Source organism: Apodemus sylvaticus, chromosome 1 (assembly GCF_947179515.1).
Source record: "Apodemus sylvaticus chromosome 1, mApoSyl1.1, whole genome shotgun sequence".
Taxonomy (NCBI): Eukaryota; Metazoa; Chordata; class Mammalia; order Rodentia; family Muridae; genus Apodemus; species Apodemus sylvaticus.
In genome coordinates this window covers 99,294,848-99,313,191 of record NC_067472.1, presented here as the reverse complement: position 1 = coordinate 99,313,191, position 18,344 = coordinate 99,294,848, and the positions used below count along the sequence as shown (strand labels likewise).

At 38.8% G+C, this 18,344-nt stretch overlaps 1 protein-coding gene across 1 annotated transcript; it reads left to right on the top strand.

Annotated features, from left to right (window-relative positions):
* Nucleotides 1-828: 828 nt before the first annotated feature.
* On the top strand, nucleotides 829-18,289 carry Nlrp14 (NLR family pyrin domain containing 14). The gene is made up of 10 exons (XM_052175649.1): nucleotides 829-901; nucleotides 1,327-2,917; nucleotides 4,429-4,602; nucleotides 6,206-6,370; nucleotides 9,593-9,763; nucleotides 10,767-10,937; nucleotides 12,160-12,330; nucleotides 16,169-16,339; nucleotides 17,535-17,705; nucleotides 18,157-18,289. Exons 1-10 carry the CDS (start codon nucleotides 829-831, stop codon nucleotides 18,287-18,289), a joined length of 2,991 nt encoding a protein of 996 aa, XP_052031609.1.
* Nucleotides 18,290-18,344: the final 55 nt, after the last annotated feature.

Sequence of the window (18,344 nt, the reverse complement as noted above, 5' to 3'; positions counted from 1 at the left end):
TGTCTGTTTTGAGTTCCTAAATTTTGCACTTCAAGATTTCCCTCAGTTTGATTTTCTTTATTGATTCTATTACACAGAGATTTTGTACCTGATGTTAGAGCAGCGAGGGGGGCAAAAGTTCAGCCTAGTGTTTGTACCACATTCTTCTTCAGCTAACCTTGTACAGCTTTTAAAGCTCTTGGCTCTAGTTTTATTAAATGCAGATGTTGAGAATTGGTTCTAATGCTTTTTCTTAATTTGTCACCCAAAAGCTGCACTTCCAAACACTGAGGGTCTAATGCCCCCAGCTGGCTTCAACTAGTAATAAAGAATTGTACAACCAATGGCTGGGCAGGGAGATGGAGGTAGGACATTTAGATCAAAGAACAGAGAGGGAAAGGAAGAGGAGAATCAGCCTGACAGGGGAGCAAGGAGAACAGACTTAAAGGGCCACCAACATGTAAGATTCTGGAAAAGTGGCCCTGGGGGCCATTCCCCAAATTGGGTCTGGGATAGCAGAGGTGAAATATAGATTTTAAGATGTTAACTCAGGAATACTGGAAGGGAGTGTGTGCTAGCCAGGGAGGTTTAGAAGTTGCCAGCTATTAAGTTAATCAAGGCATATCAAAATGTGTGTGTGTGTGTGTCCTTCATTTGTAAATTCAAACCACTTGGGCAGGTACATGCAACCATCCAGGAGCCAAAGCAGTTTAACTAATTCAGCACTACACCCAGATAGTGATAGAATCACAAAAGAACAATTCTGGCCCCGTTCTAACCATTCCTAAAGCTCTATTTCTGGTAAATCTCATGATCCTCTTGGAACCTATTTCAGGAACAACAAAGACCATGAAGACAGAGGATGTCGAGATGGAAGACAATGCTTCTAAAGAGAAAATAGTGTCTAAGGATGAAGACTTTGGTCAGTTTTTGTATATATTTTAACTTTATGATGGCAGGGTTAGTTTCTAAGGACCATTTCAGCTGAACAGTTTACTGTCAATGTACCACTGTTATCAGTCATTCAAAGTCAATAGAACTGGAATTAAGGCCAAAGTCAGACCCAAAACCATATTGACTTGGGATTTCAAGAATACAGTACTTAGAAATGCCTAGTCAAAAGTTAACCTAGAGGCCTAAAGAAAAAGAGCTAAGTAATTAAGAGCACTTGCTGCTCTTAGAGAAGGACCTGGGTTCAACTACTAATATGTATATGGCTGAGAGAAAGAGGGGAGGGTGGACAGAGAGAAGGGGATGGGTGGGCAGGGAGAATCTTAACATTGAAATTAAAGAAAATTTGTCTTGATCATGTGTGTTTTTGGTTCTTTTCCATTCTAACTGACTTAGATGATGGAATAGACTACAGAACTGTAATAAAGGAAAAATTTTGTGTGATGTGGGATAATACTTCTTTCCCTGGAGAATCTGCAACTTTAAATTGTATAATTACTCATAAAGACCAAAAGCTGTTGCAGCATATATTTGATGAGGATATCCAAACTTCCAAGATTCCACAAACAGTAGTCCTTTATGGAGCTGCTGGAATTGGGAAGACAACGTTGTTGAAAAAGGCAATGTTAGAATGGGCAGATGGCAATCTCTATCAGCAATTTACCCATGTTTTTTATCTCAGTGGGAGAGAAATTAGCCAAGTGAAGGAGGGAAGCTTTGCTCAGTTAATATCAAAGTACTGGCCTCGCAACGAGAGTCCCATCGAACAGATCCTGTCCAAACCCAGCAGTCTCCTTTTTATAATTGATAGCTTTGATGAAATGGATTTCTCCTTTGAAGAGCCAGAGTTTGCACTGTGTAAAGATTGGACTCAGAAGCACCCGGTGTCTTTTCTTATTAGTAGTTTGCTGAGGAAAGTGATGCTTCCTGAGTCATACTTATTAGTAACAACAAGGTCCACAGCTTGGAAGCGACTAGTGCCTTTGTTGCAGAAGCCTCATCGTGTAAAGCTGCCAGGACTGTCTAAGAATGCAAGGATGGACTATATCCACCATTTGTTGAAAGATAAGACATGGGCTTTGAATGCAGCTTATTCAATAAGAATCAATTGGAGGCTTTTCCAGATGTGCCACGTGTATCATGTGTGCCAGATGATCTGTACTTTTCTCAAGGAGCACATGGAGAGAGGTGGCAACGTTGAAGAGACCTGCCAAAACAGCACGGCTCTGTTCACATACTATGTCTGCAGCTTATTTCCACGTGTACCTGGGAGCTCTGTTACTCTGCCCAATGAAACGCTGTTAAGGAGCCTATGCCAGGCTGCTGTTGAAGGCATTTGGACTATGAAGCATGTACTCTACCAGCAAAATCTTCGAAAGCACGAGTTAACCAGAGAGGACATCTCGATTTTCCTGGATGCAGATGTTCTTCAGCAGGACACCGAGTATGAAAACTGCTACATGTTCACTCACCACCATGTTCAGGAGTTTTTTGCAGCTCTGTTTTACTTGCTGAGAGAGAATCCAGAAGAAAAAGACTATCCCTCTGAACCTTTTGAAAACTTGTATCTGTTGCTGGAAAGCAACCGTTTTCATGACCCTCATTTGGAGCAGATGAAATGCTTTTTGTTTGGTCTACTAAATAAAGACAGAGTACGACAACTAGAGGAAACTTTCAACCTTACACTATCCATGGAGGTAAAAGAAGAGTTACTTGTGTGTATGGAAGCATTCGAAAATGATGACTCTACTTTGTTACAGCTGAGATTTCAAGACTTGCTTCACTGTATATATGAGAGTCAAGATGAAGAATTCATCACTCGGGCACTGATGTGTTTCCAAAAGATTATCGTGAGGATTGATGAAGAACAACAATTGCGTATATATTCATTCTGCCTTAAGCACTGCCACTCTCTACAGACTATGACACTGACGGTGAGGGCAGACTTGAGAAATACGTTAGACTCAGACCCTACAGGTGAAATGTGGTAAGTGTTGAGTTTACTGGTAAGGAAGTAGATTTTGCAGAAGGAAACATTGCTTAGCTAATGTATAGAAGTTATTTTTAGATAACCCATATAGAAATCTGAGGCTCATATACACAGGTCATCTACCTGTCCTCTATCCCCCTACACTATACTGTTCTATATATGAGTTTACCCTTTCCCTTTCATGAAGTTGTCTTTCTGATCCTAAATTTGTGAGATTTGAACTATAAAATTGCTATATTTAACTAAAAGCAAAAGCTTATTATATGGCATACAGTTCTATGGTAGACAAGATGCTTAACATATTATCTAATTTAATTCTGATGCCAAAAGAATTACATAGGTGTGATGTTACAATTTCTAAAATTCCAAGACAGGCATAGAGGTATTTGTCTAGAAAACAGATAATTGGTTCAAACATACATTAAACAGCTGTTATGTATTGAGTGTTGGCTCATATAGCTGCCAGTCATCACAGCTTATTAGATGTGATAAGTTTAATGACCATTATCTATCTGTCTGCCTCACCATTTGTCTAAAGTATTTGTAAATAGGAAGCTCTTGAGTGGTTTCCACAAATTAAGATCTCCATAGCCCACCACTCTGCAGTTTCATTTATTAAATTTCCCTTTCCCAAGGTTAGGACTCAAAACCCCAACATCTTAAAACATACTAGATAAATACCATTAAGCAACACCCAGCCTCATTCATTTCAATTTCATTATAATACAAAGGGCTGGGGAGAGACAGATCAGTTGGTAAAGCACTTGCCTTAAACATTAAGACACTTCATCACCTAAAACCACATTGCAGAGTAACATGCATGTATAATCACAGTGTGACATGCATGTGTAATCACAATGTGGCAAGAATCTATAATCAGGGTGCCAAGGAAGACAGACTCAAGCAGATTCCTGTAACTCATTAGCCAGATAGCCTAGCCTATTTTGGCAATTTCCAGGCCAGTGAGGAAACTGTCTCATAAAAAAAAAAATACTACACCCATGGAACACCACCTGAGATTGTCTTCTGGCGTCCACATGAGAACATACACTGGCACATATACCTACAGGAAAGCAGATACATAAGCTTGGATGTAGTCAATCGCACCTTTAATCTCAGCACTACAGAGGCAGGTCTGTTAGTTTGAGGACAGGTTGGTCTACCTACCAAGTTCTAGACTAGCTCGGATAGATACCCAGGGAGACCCTATCTCAAAATTTTTTTAAAAATGCACACAGATAATGTAGGTCAGACTAATTCTCCCCCACCCCCACCCCTGAGTTTCTTGCTACCAAGTGAAGTCTGTAGTTTTTATTTCATGTGTGTTGAGGGGAATGGATGAGAATGGATGGGGGGGGGGGGTAAATAACGTCTTGGGCAGCCAGAGAAGATGTCTGGTGGACTGTACATAGCAAAGATGTACCTAATTATCTTTCATAACATATTTTTATCCAATAGCATCTTCTAAGGCAAAAGTGACTAGTATTTCTTTTTTTTAAATTATGCAGCCTTGAAGATGCTGCTGTTCAAATCATTCATTACTGGCAAGATCTGTTTTCTGTGATTCATACAAATGAATCCCTGATAGAAATGGATTTGTGTGAAAGCAGAATTGATGAATCCTTGATGAAAATTTTGAATGAAGAATTAAGTCACCCAAAATGTAACCTACAAAAACTAACGTAAGACTTGCATGAGTGATTGGGGCTGGTATTTTGAGACAGGGTTTCTCTGTATAGCTCTGGAACTCACTCTGTAAATAAGACTGGCCTCGAACTCAAGAGTCCACCTATCTCTGTCTCCAGAGTGGGGCAATTAAAGGCGTGTCTCACCACCTGACACATGAGAAATTTTAATGGAGGTTTTCCAGTGTTTTTCCTTTGTCTTACCTTCTACTTACTTGTTAGGGGAAAATAGTAATAAATAGTCATATGACATACAAAGGCTTTTTGGTCAATGAAGGATGGTAGTGGACCCATAACTCTTGTTGCCTAGTGACCTAGATCCATGTGAGGACAACTGTTTGCACAAGGCCCAAATCATGATATATCCTAAACATAATTTTTTTCTTCATTAAGTGATGTGCAACTGTACTTGCAGTCACTGTACAGAACATTCTAAGAACAGGAAAAATGGAGCACAACTGAGAATATAAGAATAAGAGTTCATTTGTTCTGGGAGAGAAGCAATTGTTGTAGTAGCAGTTGGCATGTGGTTTTGAGGCTCCATTAAAAATTTTCTAGCTTCTTACCAAATATTTTTTCCTAGAATCTCATTGTTTGTGAGATCTGGTGTCATATTTTAAGCATATTTTAGCATATAGATAAGGAGCGGCCACTGGATGTATGAATCCTTTTTACTTATCTCTGAGCATCTCCCTCACATATTTCCTCAAATGTAACTGGTATAAATATTAATAATCAAGCTACCTTTTGGCTAGTTTCTTTTAAAACCAAAGGGTCTCTCTAAGGGATGATACCATGGTGACTGTTCTCAATTAGGCTTCTTGGTGGTAAGTCATTTTTCCCCTTAAAAAAAATTGCTTCTAATTTATACTTATAGAATGACTTAGGAAGATGGTTAGCTGTGTAAATGGGCAAAAAGTACTTTCTTGAGGGCACTAAGCTAGGGAGAGAGTTAATGGAGGAAGACTGCTGGGTAATGAGCTGGAACAGTGGGAGTGGCTTCCAGGGAGTTACTAGTTAAGGTGAAGTTTGGACAGATGGAATTCTGGTCTAGGAAAGGCAGTGCAGAAAAACCAAGTTTGTTAAAAATGCAGTTAGGAGGAAGTAAAGAAAATTGAAAGATGAACCTTTTTATTTGCTATCTATACTACTTCTGTATACTTACCAAAGCCCACAAAACAATGGCATATCTGCAACAGTATATGTTGCTAATAATAAACATGTTATAGATGATTTTGTGTATTTACTTTTGATTATAGAAAGTATTTAAGTGTTGTAAGTTGATGTTATCCTTGCAGTGTTTGGAGCGATCATGATAATTGTGGTAGTCATTCCTAAAAGTTCGGAGGCTTCTAACTTTCCTGATAGATTTTCATTTCCATTTTCATCTCCAGTAATGTCGAATTAGTTGAGAATACCAGTTGTCAGGCTACAAATCCAAAGCTATGTGGTAGCCCTGCTGTTGCTGTTGGCAGTTCTCTGAAACTCTGGTTTTGAGCTTTACCCTGGAGTATAAGAAATGCAGACTCAGATAAGAGAAGAAGATGCAACTATGGGTGGAAATGATTATATAATCATTCTGCATGTATTTCTTTTGAAGATTCAAAGCTGTCTGTTTCCTGAATAGCTGTCAGGATTTTAGTTTCTTGGTTTCCAACAATAAGGTGACACATCTTGACCTGAAAGGTACTGACTTAGAAGAAAATGGACTAAAGACCTTATGTGAAGCCTTGAAATGCCGAGGATGTAAATTACGGGTGCTGAGGTAAGCTTGAGTTTTCATTATAACTTGGACTTGTGTCTACCAGTAGACATTGAAGTCTGGACTTAGTGCTCCCAGAGCTGAATGGTGGAAGCCTACTTTTCTAGTTCATCCCTTACCCCAGGAAGACTTACTCCTCTCATTCCCCATGAAACACTTTTCATTTTATGTCTTTCAGTTGAAGAGAGGGAATAGACCAAGACTTGAATGTTTAACATTTTTCTTATTTCAGTTCTGGCATATATTGTGTCTTTTTGATTAATGATGACAGTAACCAGTATTGGAGAAAGCTCCTTTTTACTTGTTTATTGATATAAATCCCTACTATCTCAACTGTGGCCCAGAGACAACCCTGGAAGGCTGAGAAAAGAACAGTGTGGCAACTGTCAACTGTCAAGGTGTACACTTACTGTCATGTACTGTTTCTCTTACTACTGGCCCTCCAGTTGAAGCTCTTTAGGGATAAGGAGCACCTTAGCCATCCATCATACTTAGTTTGCACGTTGGATGATAGCCTTTAAGAAAACTTATTTTCTAGTGAAAGTCAGTTAAGTCAGTTTGTCTCACACATAGAACCAGAAAAATAGATTCATCTTAGAAATTTTTATAATCCCTGAACAGTTCTGTGAGTCAAGACTGAATCTTAATGCATGAAGTGCCAAGGTAAGTTATTTCCCACAAATAAAATTTATAGTCCAGGTACTTGAAACATAGCAAAACCTGGAATAAGGCCTTTTTTAAGATGGCAAGGTGAATTTTGGGACCACTGTTTTTTTTTTAACTGCTAACCAGGTTTTTAAAAATGAAATTTCACTTAACATAGGTTTTAAAAGATGAAATTCACTTAACACATAGCATCTCAAGAGTTGATGGGCAAATCTTGAGTATGGTTGTGAATGGGTCAGGTTGAGACAGAAATTTAACTAGCAGGCAAGTAGATTTAGGATTAAAAATATATTATCTGGAAGCCACATAGACATATGTCACTGGTTCTTATGACTAAAATAACAATAGCAAAACAAAGAAAAGAAAGTACCCACACTAACTCTGTTATTTGGTAGGAAAGATCTTCTCTTACAGTGCTGTCTATGGATCTAAAACAAAAGCTTTGGCACTGGAAGTGACAAGACTTGATAAAAGCCTTTTTCTATTGAGATTTGAATAATGCCTTCTACTAAAGATGCTCAATATAGATTTATATAGTCAGCTGCTGAGTGGAAGACTCTGGATGTGACTTGACTTAGTAGAGCCAGCAGTGACTGTTTGTCAGAAGTTATCAAGTTTGCAATAATCTACATTATGGAAGACTAGTTGTTCTCTAAATGTGTATTATCTCTAGTCTCATAGGCCCCCTAAATATTTCATGTGGGATAATATCCAACTTCCTATCTGCTTTTGATCTCATTAGATTTGGACAATATTAATGTCCTTATTAATATGGTTTGTACATAGATCATGCTGAGCTGAATTCTTTAGCAGTGCATTTTGATATTTTACTTTCTAGTTTTACATATGAGTCATGAAAATGTTGAAAAACAGTGCTTTCCAGGCTTTTCTGCTGACTTGGGTCCCTTTTTTGTAAGAATTTTGCAAATGTTAGGAATAAAATGTTCTAGAAAAGTTTAAATTATAGATTTCGAATATTGTACCTGACATACTGAAAAAGTACATACACATGTTTCACTATAATTTCATGAATTTTGATGGAAAGATGTATCATCCTTTTCTTGGTGGGTGGCTTAGTCGGCAGACTTTTACTATTTTTAACTTTAACTATTTTAAACTATTGCATTCTATATAATAGGTTAGCTAAAATATGCAGGGAAAGCCTAAGATAGGGGTGTGCATATCTTTAATCCCAGAACAAGCAGGTGAATCTCTGAAAGACAAGGCCATCATGATCTATATGTAGAGTATTCTAGGCTAACCAGGGTTCATAAAAAGTTCTGCTCTTTCCCCTCTCTCTTTCCCCCCCCCCCATTCCTTCCATGCACACCTTTCTGGCACCACACTATGCCTGTCCACCCACTCCATGCCATGATGGACTAAATCTTTTGAAACCATGAACAAGATAAATCTTACCCCACTTAGTTGCATGTTTATTTTGCCACGGTGATAAGACCGGATGACACTGAACTGCTCATGTTCTAATACAAACCCTGACTTTTGATAAAGGGAACCTAGTGACTTGGTTAAAAGGGACTACTTAAAGGGTAGGCCCTGCTTTTAAAAAAATAAGACAATGGGGCATGCCTGGGATATTCTATCACCTGACTCTTATACATACCTGTGCACACAGCCCATGCCATCTCTGCATATGCCACGATGCAGGTATTTAGAAGGACACCACATGCACTTTCTGTTTCGCTCTGATTTTAGACACAATTTTATTTGCTTCTCATTCCTTTTATGATGTGGAAGAGGGGATCGAACCCATGGCTTTGCGCATGCTACACAAGCACTCTGCTGACTAGGCAATAACCCCTTATTTTCTTTTTTATTCTTGTTCCTTCGTTTTTTTCTTTTATTGGATATTTTCTTTATTTACATTTCAAAATTTATCACCTTTTCATGTCTCCCCTTGGGAAATTCCCTATCCCATCCCTCCTCCCCTGACTCTGAGGGTGCCCCCCCACCTGCCCACTCCCACCTGCCAACTCCCACCTGCCCAGCCTGGCATTATTCTAACTATGTAGAAGCTAGCTTAAGATGTATAGCCTTTGGGTTTGACTAACCTCACTGGGTAATGTTTCTTTTAATTTACAAGTTCTTTAACAATAAAAATTTTCAATATTAAAGCAAAATTAGGTTCTTTAGAAAATGAGAGTTGACTTGTGAATAAAAACCCACGGGAGACACAGCTTTGGCACTTGACTTGTGGGTCATCTTTGCTCTACAAATCGGTGTAGAACATCAACGTCACAGCTTCCTTGTGTCCATCTTCTCAGTTGTAGGTAGAGGTAACTTCTTTCCTCATTATGAAAAAAATACTATTTAATAGGTTTAAAACTTTAGTCATTCATATTTTTGAAAGGCATTGAGATTTTCCAACCTGATAGAGTACTAAGTGGGACTACAGAAGAAACACATATTTTCTTTTATGAAAGGAAGCTGAATTTTCAGCCAAGAGCTCCAAAAGTGGGAGACTGCCCCCGTGTGGCTGAGTGAACAGTGGTTCTAATTCTCTGAAATGTGTCATTTCCCCTTTCTTGTGTTGCTTTTCAGGTTGGAATCCTGCGACCTGAATGCAGACCGTTGTAAAACTCTATCCAAGGCTCTCCATAGCAACAGGAGCCTGGTATTTCTGAATCTGTCTACCAACAATCTATCAAATAATGGAGTAAAGTCATTGTGTGAGGTCTTAGAAAATCCAAACTGTCCTCTAGAGAGACTGGCGTGAGTCAATTGGCTTATACCTTATGAACTGGAAATAATGTGTGGGTTAACATAGCTGGGTCAGGGTTCTTCTATACTCCTTTCTATTTTCTTTCTTTAATCTGGAATTAAGCCTAGAACCTTGAACATGGTAAGCATGCAATAACACTAAGCTATATGGCCAGATGTCCCCTTTTCCCAAGTTTGCCTCTGTGACTCTGTGTGTGTATGTGTTTCTCTTTGTCTCTGTGTTTCAGTCCAGCTCTGTTTGTGTATATGCACCTCTGTAACTATCTGACTGGTGGGTATGTTTGTGGGGGACCTGGGGGGGTCTCTGGAGTCTGTCTGGGTGTGTCTGTGGGTGGAGTAGGGGTATGTGTGACTGGGGGAATCTGTGGGTAGGGTGGAGCCAGTATCTGTGGGTGTGTGTCTGTGGGTGGGGATGTCTGTGGGTAGGGATGGGGGTGGGTGGGGGTATGTGTCTGTGGGAGGGTGGGAGTGTCAGTGGGTGTGGTTCTGTCTGTCTCTCTCTGTCTCTGTAGTCAACCATGAATATTGTTCATCAGGAATCATGCACCTTTCTTTTTGAGACAGTCTTTCATTGGCCTGGAATTCACTAAATGAGCTAGGCTGGCTGATCGACACAAGCCCTAATGATCTGCCTTGTCCGCCCTCCTGGAATTGGGTTTATAACATAAGCTAATTTACTCATTTTGTTACATGGTGCTGGTGATCAAAATGAGGACATCCGTGCTTGTGTGGCAAGAGCCTACCAACTGAGCTATTCCCCAGCCTTATCTTATGTTTGATTTTATACTTTTATTTTGTTTCCATACTTTCTAGACCTCTCCATTTTGTTTCATTCACTCCTGTACCTAAATGTAATGGACTTCACAAGTTAAATGTCTGAGGTTGATTCTACAGGAAAATCAGCCAATATAAACATCAGATAATTTCCTAATGGAGTAAGGCAGGGCAATTGGAAACTGATGAGCGGGTCCTTTTCCGTGTGTTTCTGCTTCAGCTTAGCAAGCTGTGGCCTCACAAAAGTTGGTTGTGAAGTTCTTTCCTCGGCTCTCACCAAAAGCAAGAGGCTGACACATTTATGCTTGACAGACAACATCTTGGAAGATGAAGGGATAGAGTTGCTCAGCTATACCTTGAAGAATCCACAGTGTACTCTACAGAGCCTTGTGTGAGTGTTTGCTATCATCTTCCCAATATAATGTAGCTTAGAATGCACATATATATACACACATATATGTATACACACTATTAAAATCTTTAAAAACCACAACTTTTAAGTGACTTTTGTTGAGAATGTTTTCATATATTTAGGGGTTTTCATATGTTAGGAATTGCTTCCTCAAAGGCTCCAGTTTCTTCTGGATGTTTTCTGTTAAAAGTCATATATGATGGTTATTATCATATATAATACTTTTATATAGTACAGAAATTTTTTATCTTGTTGCTTTATTTCTAATTTCCTGTATGATTCTTTCCATATTATGAAATTTTAAAATAATTTGATATGATTTTGTGTTGCTTGGGATATCTTTGAACTTGCTATATTGACTGGGCTAACTTTGAGCTTGCTATGTAGCCTAGGCTAGTCCAGAATTGGAAATTCCCCTGCTTCAGCCTTCCAAGTGCTAGGATTATAGGCATGTTCTACATGCCCAGCCAAGATGTTTACATTTTTATAAGTCATTCTGTCTTATAACTCCTAAAACTTATCATTTCTAGAAATATCTTTTTAAGATGTAATTTTGTCATCTCATAGTTTTTAATGCTTTTTAACACGCATCCTAAATTTATCCTGAATTTAATGTTTAAATATTTTTCCAAATTAATTTTGTTGTAAGAGTTATACTTATATCTCCCCATATATAAGGCATGTTGTACCAAAATTATTAAATTACTGAATTAAAACACCACTATCATATACAAAGAATAATACTGACTTTGCTTATTCCTATTATAGACCTCGTGTCTGCTTCTCTATTCCATGTGACTACTTCTGCAAGAGTGGACTATATACATTCTTAGGAAAATAAAAGATTACCGTGTGATTTATAGCATGGAAAACTGAGCCAGGTGTGGTGGTTCATGCCTGTGATTCTAGAACTAGGGAGACTGTGGCAGGAGAAGCATTGTGTTTCAAACCCATCCTGGGTAATCCAACCAGTGTTGCAAAGTGAGACCCTGTTTTAGAAAATTGGAAACAGGGACAGACATTGTGATTGGCTCTGAAGAGTGTGAGTCCAGTTTTTAACAGTTTGATGTAGACATGACTCATGAGGGAGACAGGCTGACAATAGGAAGTCTGCCCTGAGATGAAGTGTTGAGCAGACATGAAACTTTGACTGAGACGTAGAGGCTGACTCCATCTTTCCTCGTACTGTGCCTCTCTGTAGGCTTAGGTGTTGCTGTTTCACTCCAGTTGGTAGTGAGCACCTCTCCACCGCTCTGCTGAACAACAAGAGCTTGATACACCTGGACCTGGGATTTAACGAGCTAAAGGATAACGGACTAAAGCTTCTGTGTCACTCCCTTCAGCAGCCAAACTGCAATCTTCAGGAACTGGAGTAGGTTTTATATGACTCTAGTGTTGTGTACTTTGAACTGTGGGCAGTCTTGGAGGGCAGGGGAGAGATGAAAGGAAAAACTGAGAAATATGAGTATCAGAGAAGGAGCATAGACTGACGCTTCTCTCATTCTGTTGGAGACGAGCTAAAGAAGCCTGTTTGGTTTGAAACAAAACCAAAACCCACAATTACTATGGCCATCATAATCTGCTTCCCTCATGTAAAGAGTCCAGAGGCATCGGGCTAAACAGGAGCCATTTTAGTTTTGTGTCCTAGTAAATCTGTTGCCTATCAGCTATATCCACATGGCTGAAATTTCTCTACTAGTTTTCGTTTCAGGTTTGTTTTTCCAAAATGTATTTAATTTTTTTATCATTTTATTTCATGCGTATGAGTGGTTTTCCTAAATGGATGCCTATGTACCATTTGCATGTCTGGTGACCACGAAGGCCAGAAGAAGATTCTAGATTCCCTAAGACAAGAGACATAGACAGTTTGTGAGCCTCTATGTAAGTGCTGGTAATTAAACTGGACCCTCTAGAAGAGATAATACTCTTAACCACTGAACCATCTTTCCATTTCCAGGTTTATATTTAATTTTCCTATTAATATTCAAAGAAGCTGGAGGGATTTGTTATTATAACTTATATATTTTTCTTTTTAATCCTACAATTTGATTTTTGGGGTTTCCATACAAAGTAATGAGGTTCGTCTCCATATGTGTGTCATATTCTGTATTTTTCTCCTCTTGTTGACCTCCCAATGCCCTCCCTCTCCTCTATTTCCTATTCCCACCTCTCTTGAGATCTCTACTTTCATTCTCATGATTCCCTTTCCAGTTAATTTTTCAGCTAGTTTTCTAGTTTTGAGACAGGGTCACTGAGCAGCAAGACTAGCTTAGAAGTTTGCACCTTCCCGGACTGTTTCTTGAGCACAGGAAGCAGCAAGATCCCACTACCTTGCCCTAAAGTCCAGTTTTAAAAGTAGCCATTTTCATTCCTGAGCTCTCTTCATAAGAATGCAAGAATATGCATGGCTTAAATACGTGATCTATGAGTGTATGGGACTGAGGTTCTCTTTGACTTGGTGCTATTCCAGAAAATCTTTAACTACTTCAAATTATCCTGTGGATTACTTTAATGACTTAGGATATTTAATAATTTATCATATAAATATTAAGTACAAGGTGAAATAAGACTGAGGTGTCAGCAGTGTCAACCTACTTGGCAGCTATAAACTTAGTCGTTAAGAGTTATAAATCCTGCATATAGATTTATTTCATGGGCATGGAAGTTTTGCCCGCATGTCTATATACCACATGTATGCCTGTTATCCATAAAAGGCAGTGTTTGAGCCCTGGAACTGAAGTTGTAGACAACTATAAGCATCCATATGATTACCAGTAATTCAACCTAGGTCCTTTGGAAGAGCAGACAATATTCTTAACCACTGAGCCATTTTTCCAGCTCTACAACCCAGCATTTCTTCAACTTTTATCTTCAGCTTCTTGGCATGCCCAGAAGTTTTGTCCTGACTGGATTGAGTCATGAAAGCTGTTACAGTTTGAATTTGGAATGTTCTCTCCCACCCCCCAAAAAATTTTAGATGTTGAAAATCTTCATTATCCAGAGCTTCTCTGGGGTTGTGATGGAAAGAAACATCACCCACATAGTCTACTTGGAGGAAGCCAGTTACTGGGAGGGCTATCACTTCCCCCCACACCCCTGTACTTTCCTTCCCTTTCCTGCTTCTAAGCCTGTCATTAAGTTGGTATATTACCTGCCACAGCCTTCTACCATAATGCTCTGCCTCACCTTGGACACTGGAAGTGCCTTATTTTCAGGTATTTGGTAACAACACCCAAAAGAATTTATTGTAACATCTAAGCACCCATCCACATCCTTCAGGACAAGATAATATATATGTGTTACTCCAAATTTCCTTGATCTATACTCAACTTGATAAGGATTAGCCAATACCTTTCCTGTAACCACAAGAACAATTTCTACAAGACGAGTATATCTAAGGCCTTTACTCAACCTTCATAGCCTCTGGGAAGCCTATGCACTTTTCTCAGTATTTGTATGAATTATGATTCTAAAAACCACCTCCACATCCTCTGCCCCCCCCACACACACAAAAGAAAAACAATTAATCTAATGCTGAGAGGACTGGTGATGATGCTCTTATCAAGTGATGTAAAATGCTAATGAAATAAAAATAAAGACCAGTGATGACTATATTCCATGTATTGATGCATAAGGATAAAGAAAGTCCCAAGAAGTAAAATGGTACCACAGAGAAGGCAGTCACTTTAGGGATGGAAGATGAAATGGACTCGCTATGTGAGCAGATCATTGCAGAAGAAAAAGGAAAAAAAGATTAAAAAGAAAAAAAAGGAAAAGAAGTGAAGAAATAACAGCAGATGTGACAAGTGGGCGACAGGGTTGGCACATGTATACCTTTTCAGATAGGATCTACTAACTTGTTCCGCTTGGCTTTACACTCCTTCTGTAGCACAGGTAAGCCTCCACCTCATGATTCTTTACCCAAGTACCAGAAATTACAGACCTGTGCCTTGTAAGGTAAAGCTTGTGAATGTTCAAAGGACCTGGGAGAAATTTCTATATGTGGCTTCATTGTTTGCTCTTTAATGTTACTGTAATAATTTTTGTCTTTGAAAAATTTAAATATATTTTCATTATAGCTATTACCATTCCTACTACCCCCACAACTCACTTCCTTCTCAGCTTTTTGTCCTCTTTTTAAATTACTACTATTTTAGAACCTGCTAAGTCTAATTGGTACTGATTCTATGAAAAGGTAGGGGGTCATCTATGGAATATAGGTGACTACCAGTAGCCACACTCCCAAAAAAAAGACTCTCCCTCTCAAAACTCATGAACATAGAGATGCTGCCTGGAGAGCCCCTCTTTCATCCATTTTGATATTGGGCTGGTAGCCACAGCTGCTGTGAGTTTGAGTACAAAAGCCATATCATAGCCAAAAGATAGAATTTTAACAGCTGTGTATCTGTCTGTCTTTCTGTGTTTGTGTCTGTGTGTATAGCATATTGAAACTGGGACTTTTACAATTGAACTATACCCCAAGACCTCCAAACTTACTTCAAAAACCTATAAAAAGAACAACAAAAAACTTAAGGTTCCCTTAGGGTTCCTTGGAAAAGTTTTCATTCATTTTTTTTTTTTTTCTGAGAAAGGGTTTCTCTGAGTAACAGGCCTGGCTGTCCTGGAACTCTTTGTAAGCCAGAATGGCCTCAAATGCGAAGAGATTGTGTTTGCCTGCCTGCCTCTGCATCTGTTTCCCAAGTGCTGGGTTTAAAGGCATGTACCACCAATGCCTAGCAGTATGAGTGAAGTATATCCATTTTAAAAGAATTTAAGAATACTGAACACTCTGACAAAGGACCAGAGTTTGAACCCAGCACCCACGTGGTGGTTCACAACTGTCTGTACTCCAGTACAGGGAGGATGGAGCATAGTTTTCTGACTTCTCTGAATACTGGGAGTATATGTTGTATACATGCATGCAGGCAAAACACTCATACATATAAACTTAAAAACCTAGGGAAAATCATAAATGCTTTAAAAAAAACTAATATGCCCTCAGCTTTTTTTTAATGGAAGGCAACAGTTCATACATTGGTTTCTTCAGCTCATTAAATTGTTTCTATTGGTAATTAATCCACCTTAGTTATGTCCTGGGTTGTACTAATACATAGAAAAAGAGGTTTAACTGCCTGGGCAACTCTCCTGAAAGAACTTAGCTCAGTCTTGCTACTAAAGAGCTCTTTCCTCCTCTTATGTGTTTTCCATAGGTTGATGGGCTGTGTTCTCACGAATAATGCTTGTGGGGATCTGGCTTCTGTTATTGTGAACAACTCAAACTTGTGGAACCTAGACCTTGGGTTCAACATCTTGGGTGATGCTGGTCTGAATGTTCTGTGTGATGCTTTGAGAAATCCAAACTGCCACATTCAGAGGCTAGGGTGAGTTTAGTTTTCTGTTAAAAAAAAAAATGGACTGGTTGAATAGAAAGGTAATTTTATAGTGGAGAAAAAAAAGCAAATGGTGCTATAGAAGATAAATTACTCTGAGAAATAAGGATCAGAATTTCAAATATATGGGCCTGTATTTTGTATGCCTTTTGCTATAGAATCTTACTTCACCTTTTTCTTAAGTACCTCAGATAAATAGTATACTATTGGGGGTCCTCCATGCTCTGTCATTGTTCAGATATTCCAATTGTTCTTGAATTAATTTTTCATATGAAATAGAGTATTTTACCAGTCATGTTTCTGTAGAAATGCCAAGTTCTCAAGGAGCTGGTAATCTCCTGTCCGTTCTATATGCTCTTGTTAATTCAATCCTAGATCCTCGCAACCTACAGCACCAAAATTGTAGGAGAGAAACAATTCTTGAAAACTATCCTCTGACCACCATGCATGGTCTCAGCACTGTGGCATGCACACACCTCCACATGTGATTTATTCCAGTATGATATGGAAGTTTAAGACAAAAAAAATCCCTTTCATCCTCAAATTCCTTTTTGCTTTTTTCACAGCAATCTGAACCCTGAGTTAAGGCACCTACTGAACAATCTCCCCTAGCCCCTGAATGTGCATTTACATAAATGACACTGTACTTGAAGTCTTGTTATTTCTTGCTTTTAAGGACTTAGTACCACGTTTCTAAAATCTTCTGTTTATATATTTTAGTTTACCCTTAGATCAAGATTTCAACTGCTTGGTGCTGGTGAGATGGTTCAGTAAGTAATGAGGCTTACCACATTGAGCAAATAGTTTGATCCCTGTCATCCCTCAAAAGGCTTTAGAGGTAGAGAATGGATTTCACAAAGATGTCCTCTGACCTCATAATGCATTCAGTGGCACATATGTCAACACACACACACACACACACACACATATCTCTTGGCTATTTTATAGTATTATGCTTGCATATAATTCCATGGACTTGTAATTATGAATTATAATTCATGTCAGAAGGGGATATGTTTAACCCACAAATTTCTAATTATGTGAGTTCCTGTAGTTCATGAATTCACTCTACCTATACTCAGATCTTTTTTAATTTCTAATATTATCTTACAAAGCTAACAGATCTCTTAAGTGCTTAACATATGCCCATAAAATAAAGTCATTTGTCTGTCTCTCTTCCCTGTAGATTGGAAAACTGTGGTTTAACTCCTGGTTGCTGCCAAGATCTCTTAGGTCTCTTGTCTAACAACCACAGTGTGATACAAATGAACTTAAAGAAGAATGCCCTTGATCATGAAGCAATTAGGAATTTATGTAAAGTCTTGAGGTCTCCAACATGCAAAATGGAATTTCTAGCGTAAGTCTTGAATTGCTTCTCAGAGGGATTTGTGTCCTATATTGGAATTTAGGATGCCCATCCTTTAATTGGTACCCTCAGAATCAACCTGTTACACTTTGGTAGGTTGATCTGGAATCAGACTACCTCAGTTTGAGTTCTGGCCCCAACCCTGTTTAACTTTGGGTATTTGCTAGTATCTCAAAGTAAAGTGGATAGACTGATAAAAATGGGTCCTTGAGGCTATTCCAAGGATCTATAAGACTTGAGGCTGACACAGTGTCTGCTATTATTAACAAGAATGTGTTGGTTGCTTTCCTCCTGAGAAGAGGCTCCCAGAGGCCCTTGTTTATATGCCACTTCTCTTTGCTGCATCTCCCTCACCATATCTTGAATTCCCACTTCCCATCAATGTTAAATTCCCTGTTAGCAAAGGTTTGGTTCCTGTCCTTAAGTTCATTTATTTTCTCAGGTTGGACAAAAAGGAAATAGCCAAGAAGAAAATCAAGAAGTTTCTGGCTGATGTAAGGATTAACAATCCACATTTGGTCATTAAGCCACAGTGTCCTAACACAGAAAGTGGGTGCTGGTGGCAGTATTTCTGAAGAACCTGATGTTCCTGTTAAAAATTTAAAAACATAACTTCCAAGTGGCAAAGCC

What these genes read in the sequence shown, in the direction of transcription:
- Nlrp14 (XM_052175649.1), top strand. Translation starts at nt 829, where the DNA reads ATGAAGACAGAGGATGTCGAGATGGAAGACAATGCTTCTAAAGAGAAA. An exon ending in TGTAAATTACGGGTGCTGAG is followed by an intron (nt 6,371 to 9,592) that starts GTAAGCTTGAGT and finishes GTTGCTTTTCAG; the next exon opens with GTTGGAATCCTGCGACCTGA. An exon ending in TGCAAAATGGAATTTCTAGC is followed by an intron (nt 17,706 to 18,156) that starts GTAAGTCTTGAA and finishes TTATTTTCTCAG; the next exon opens with GTTGGACAAAAAGGAAATAG.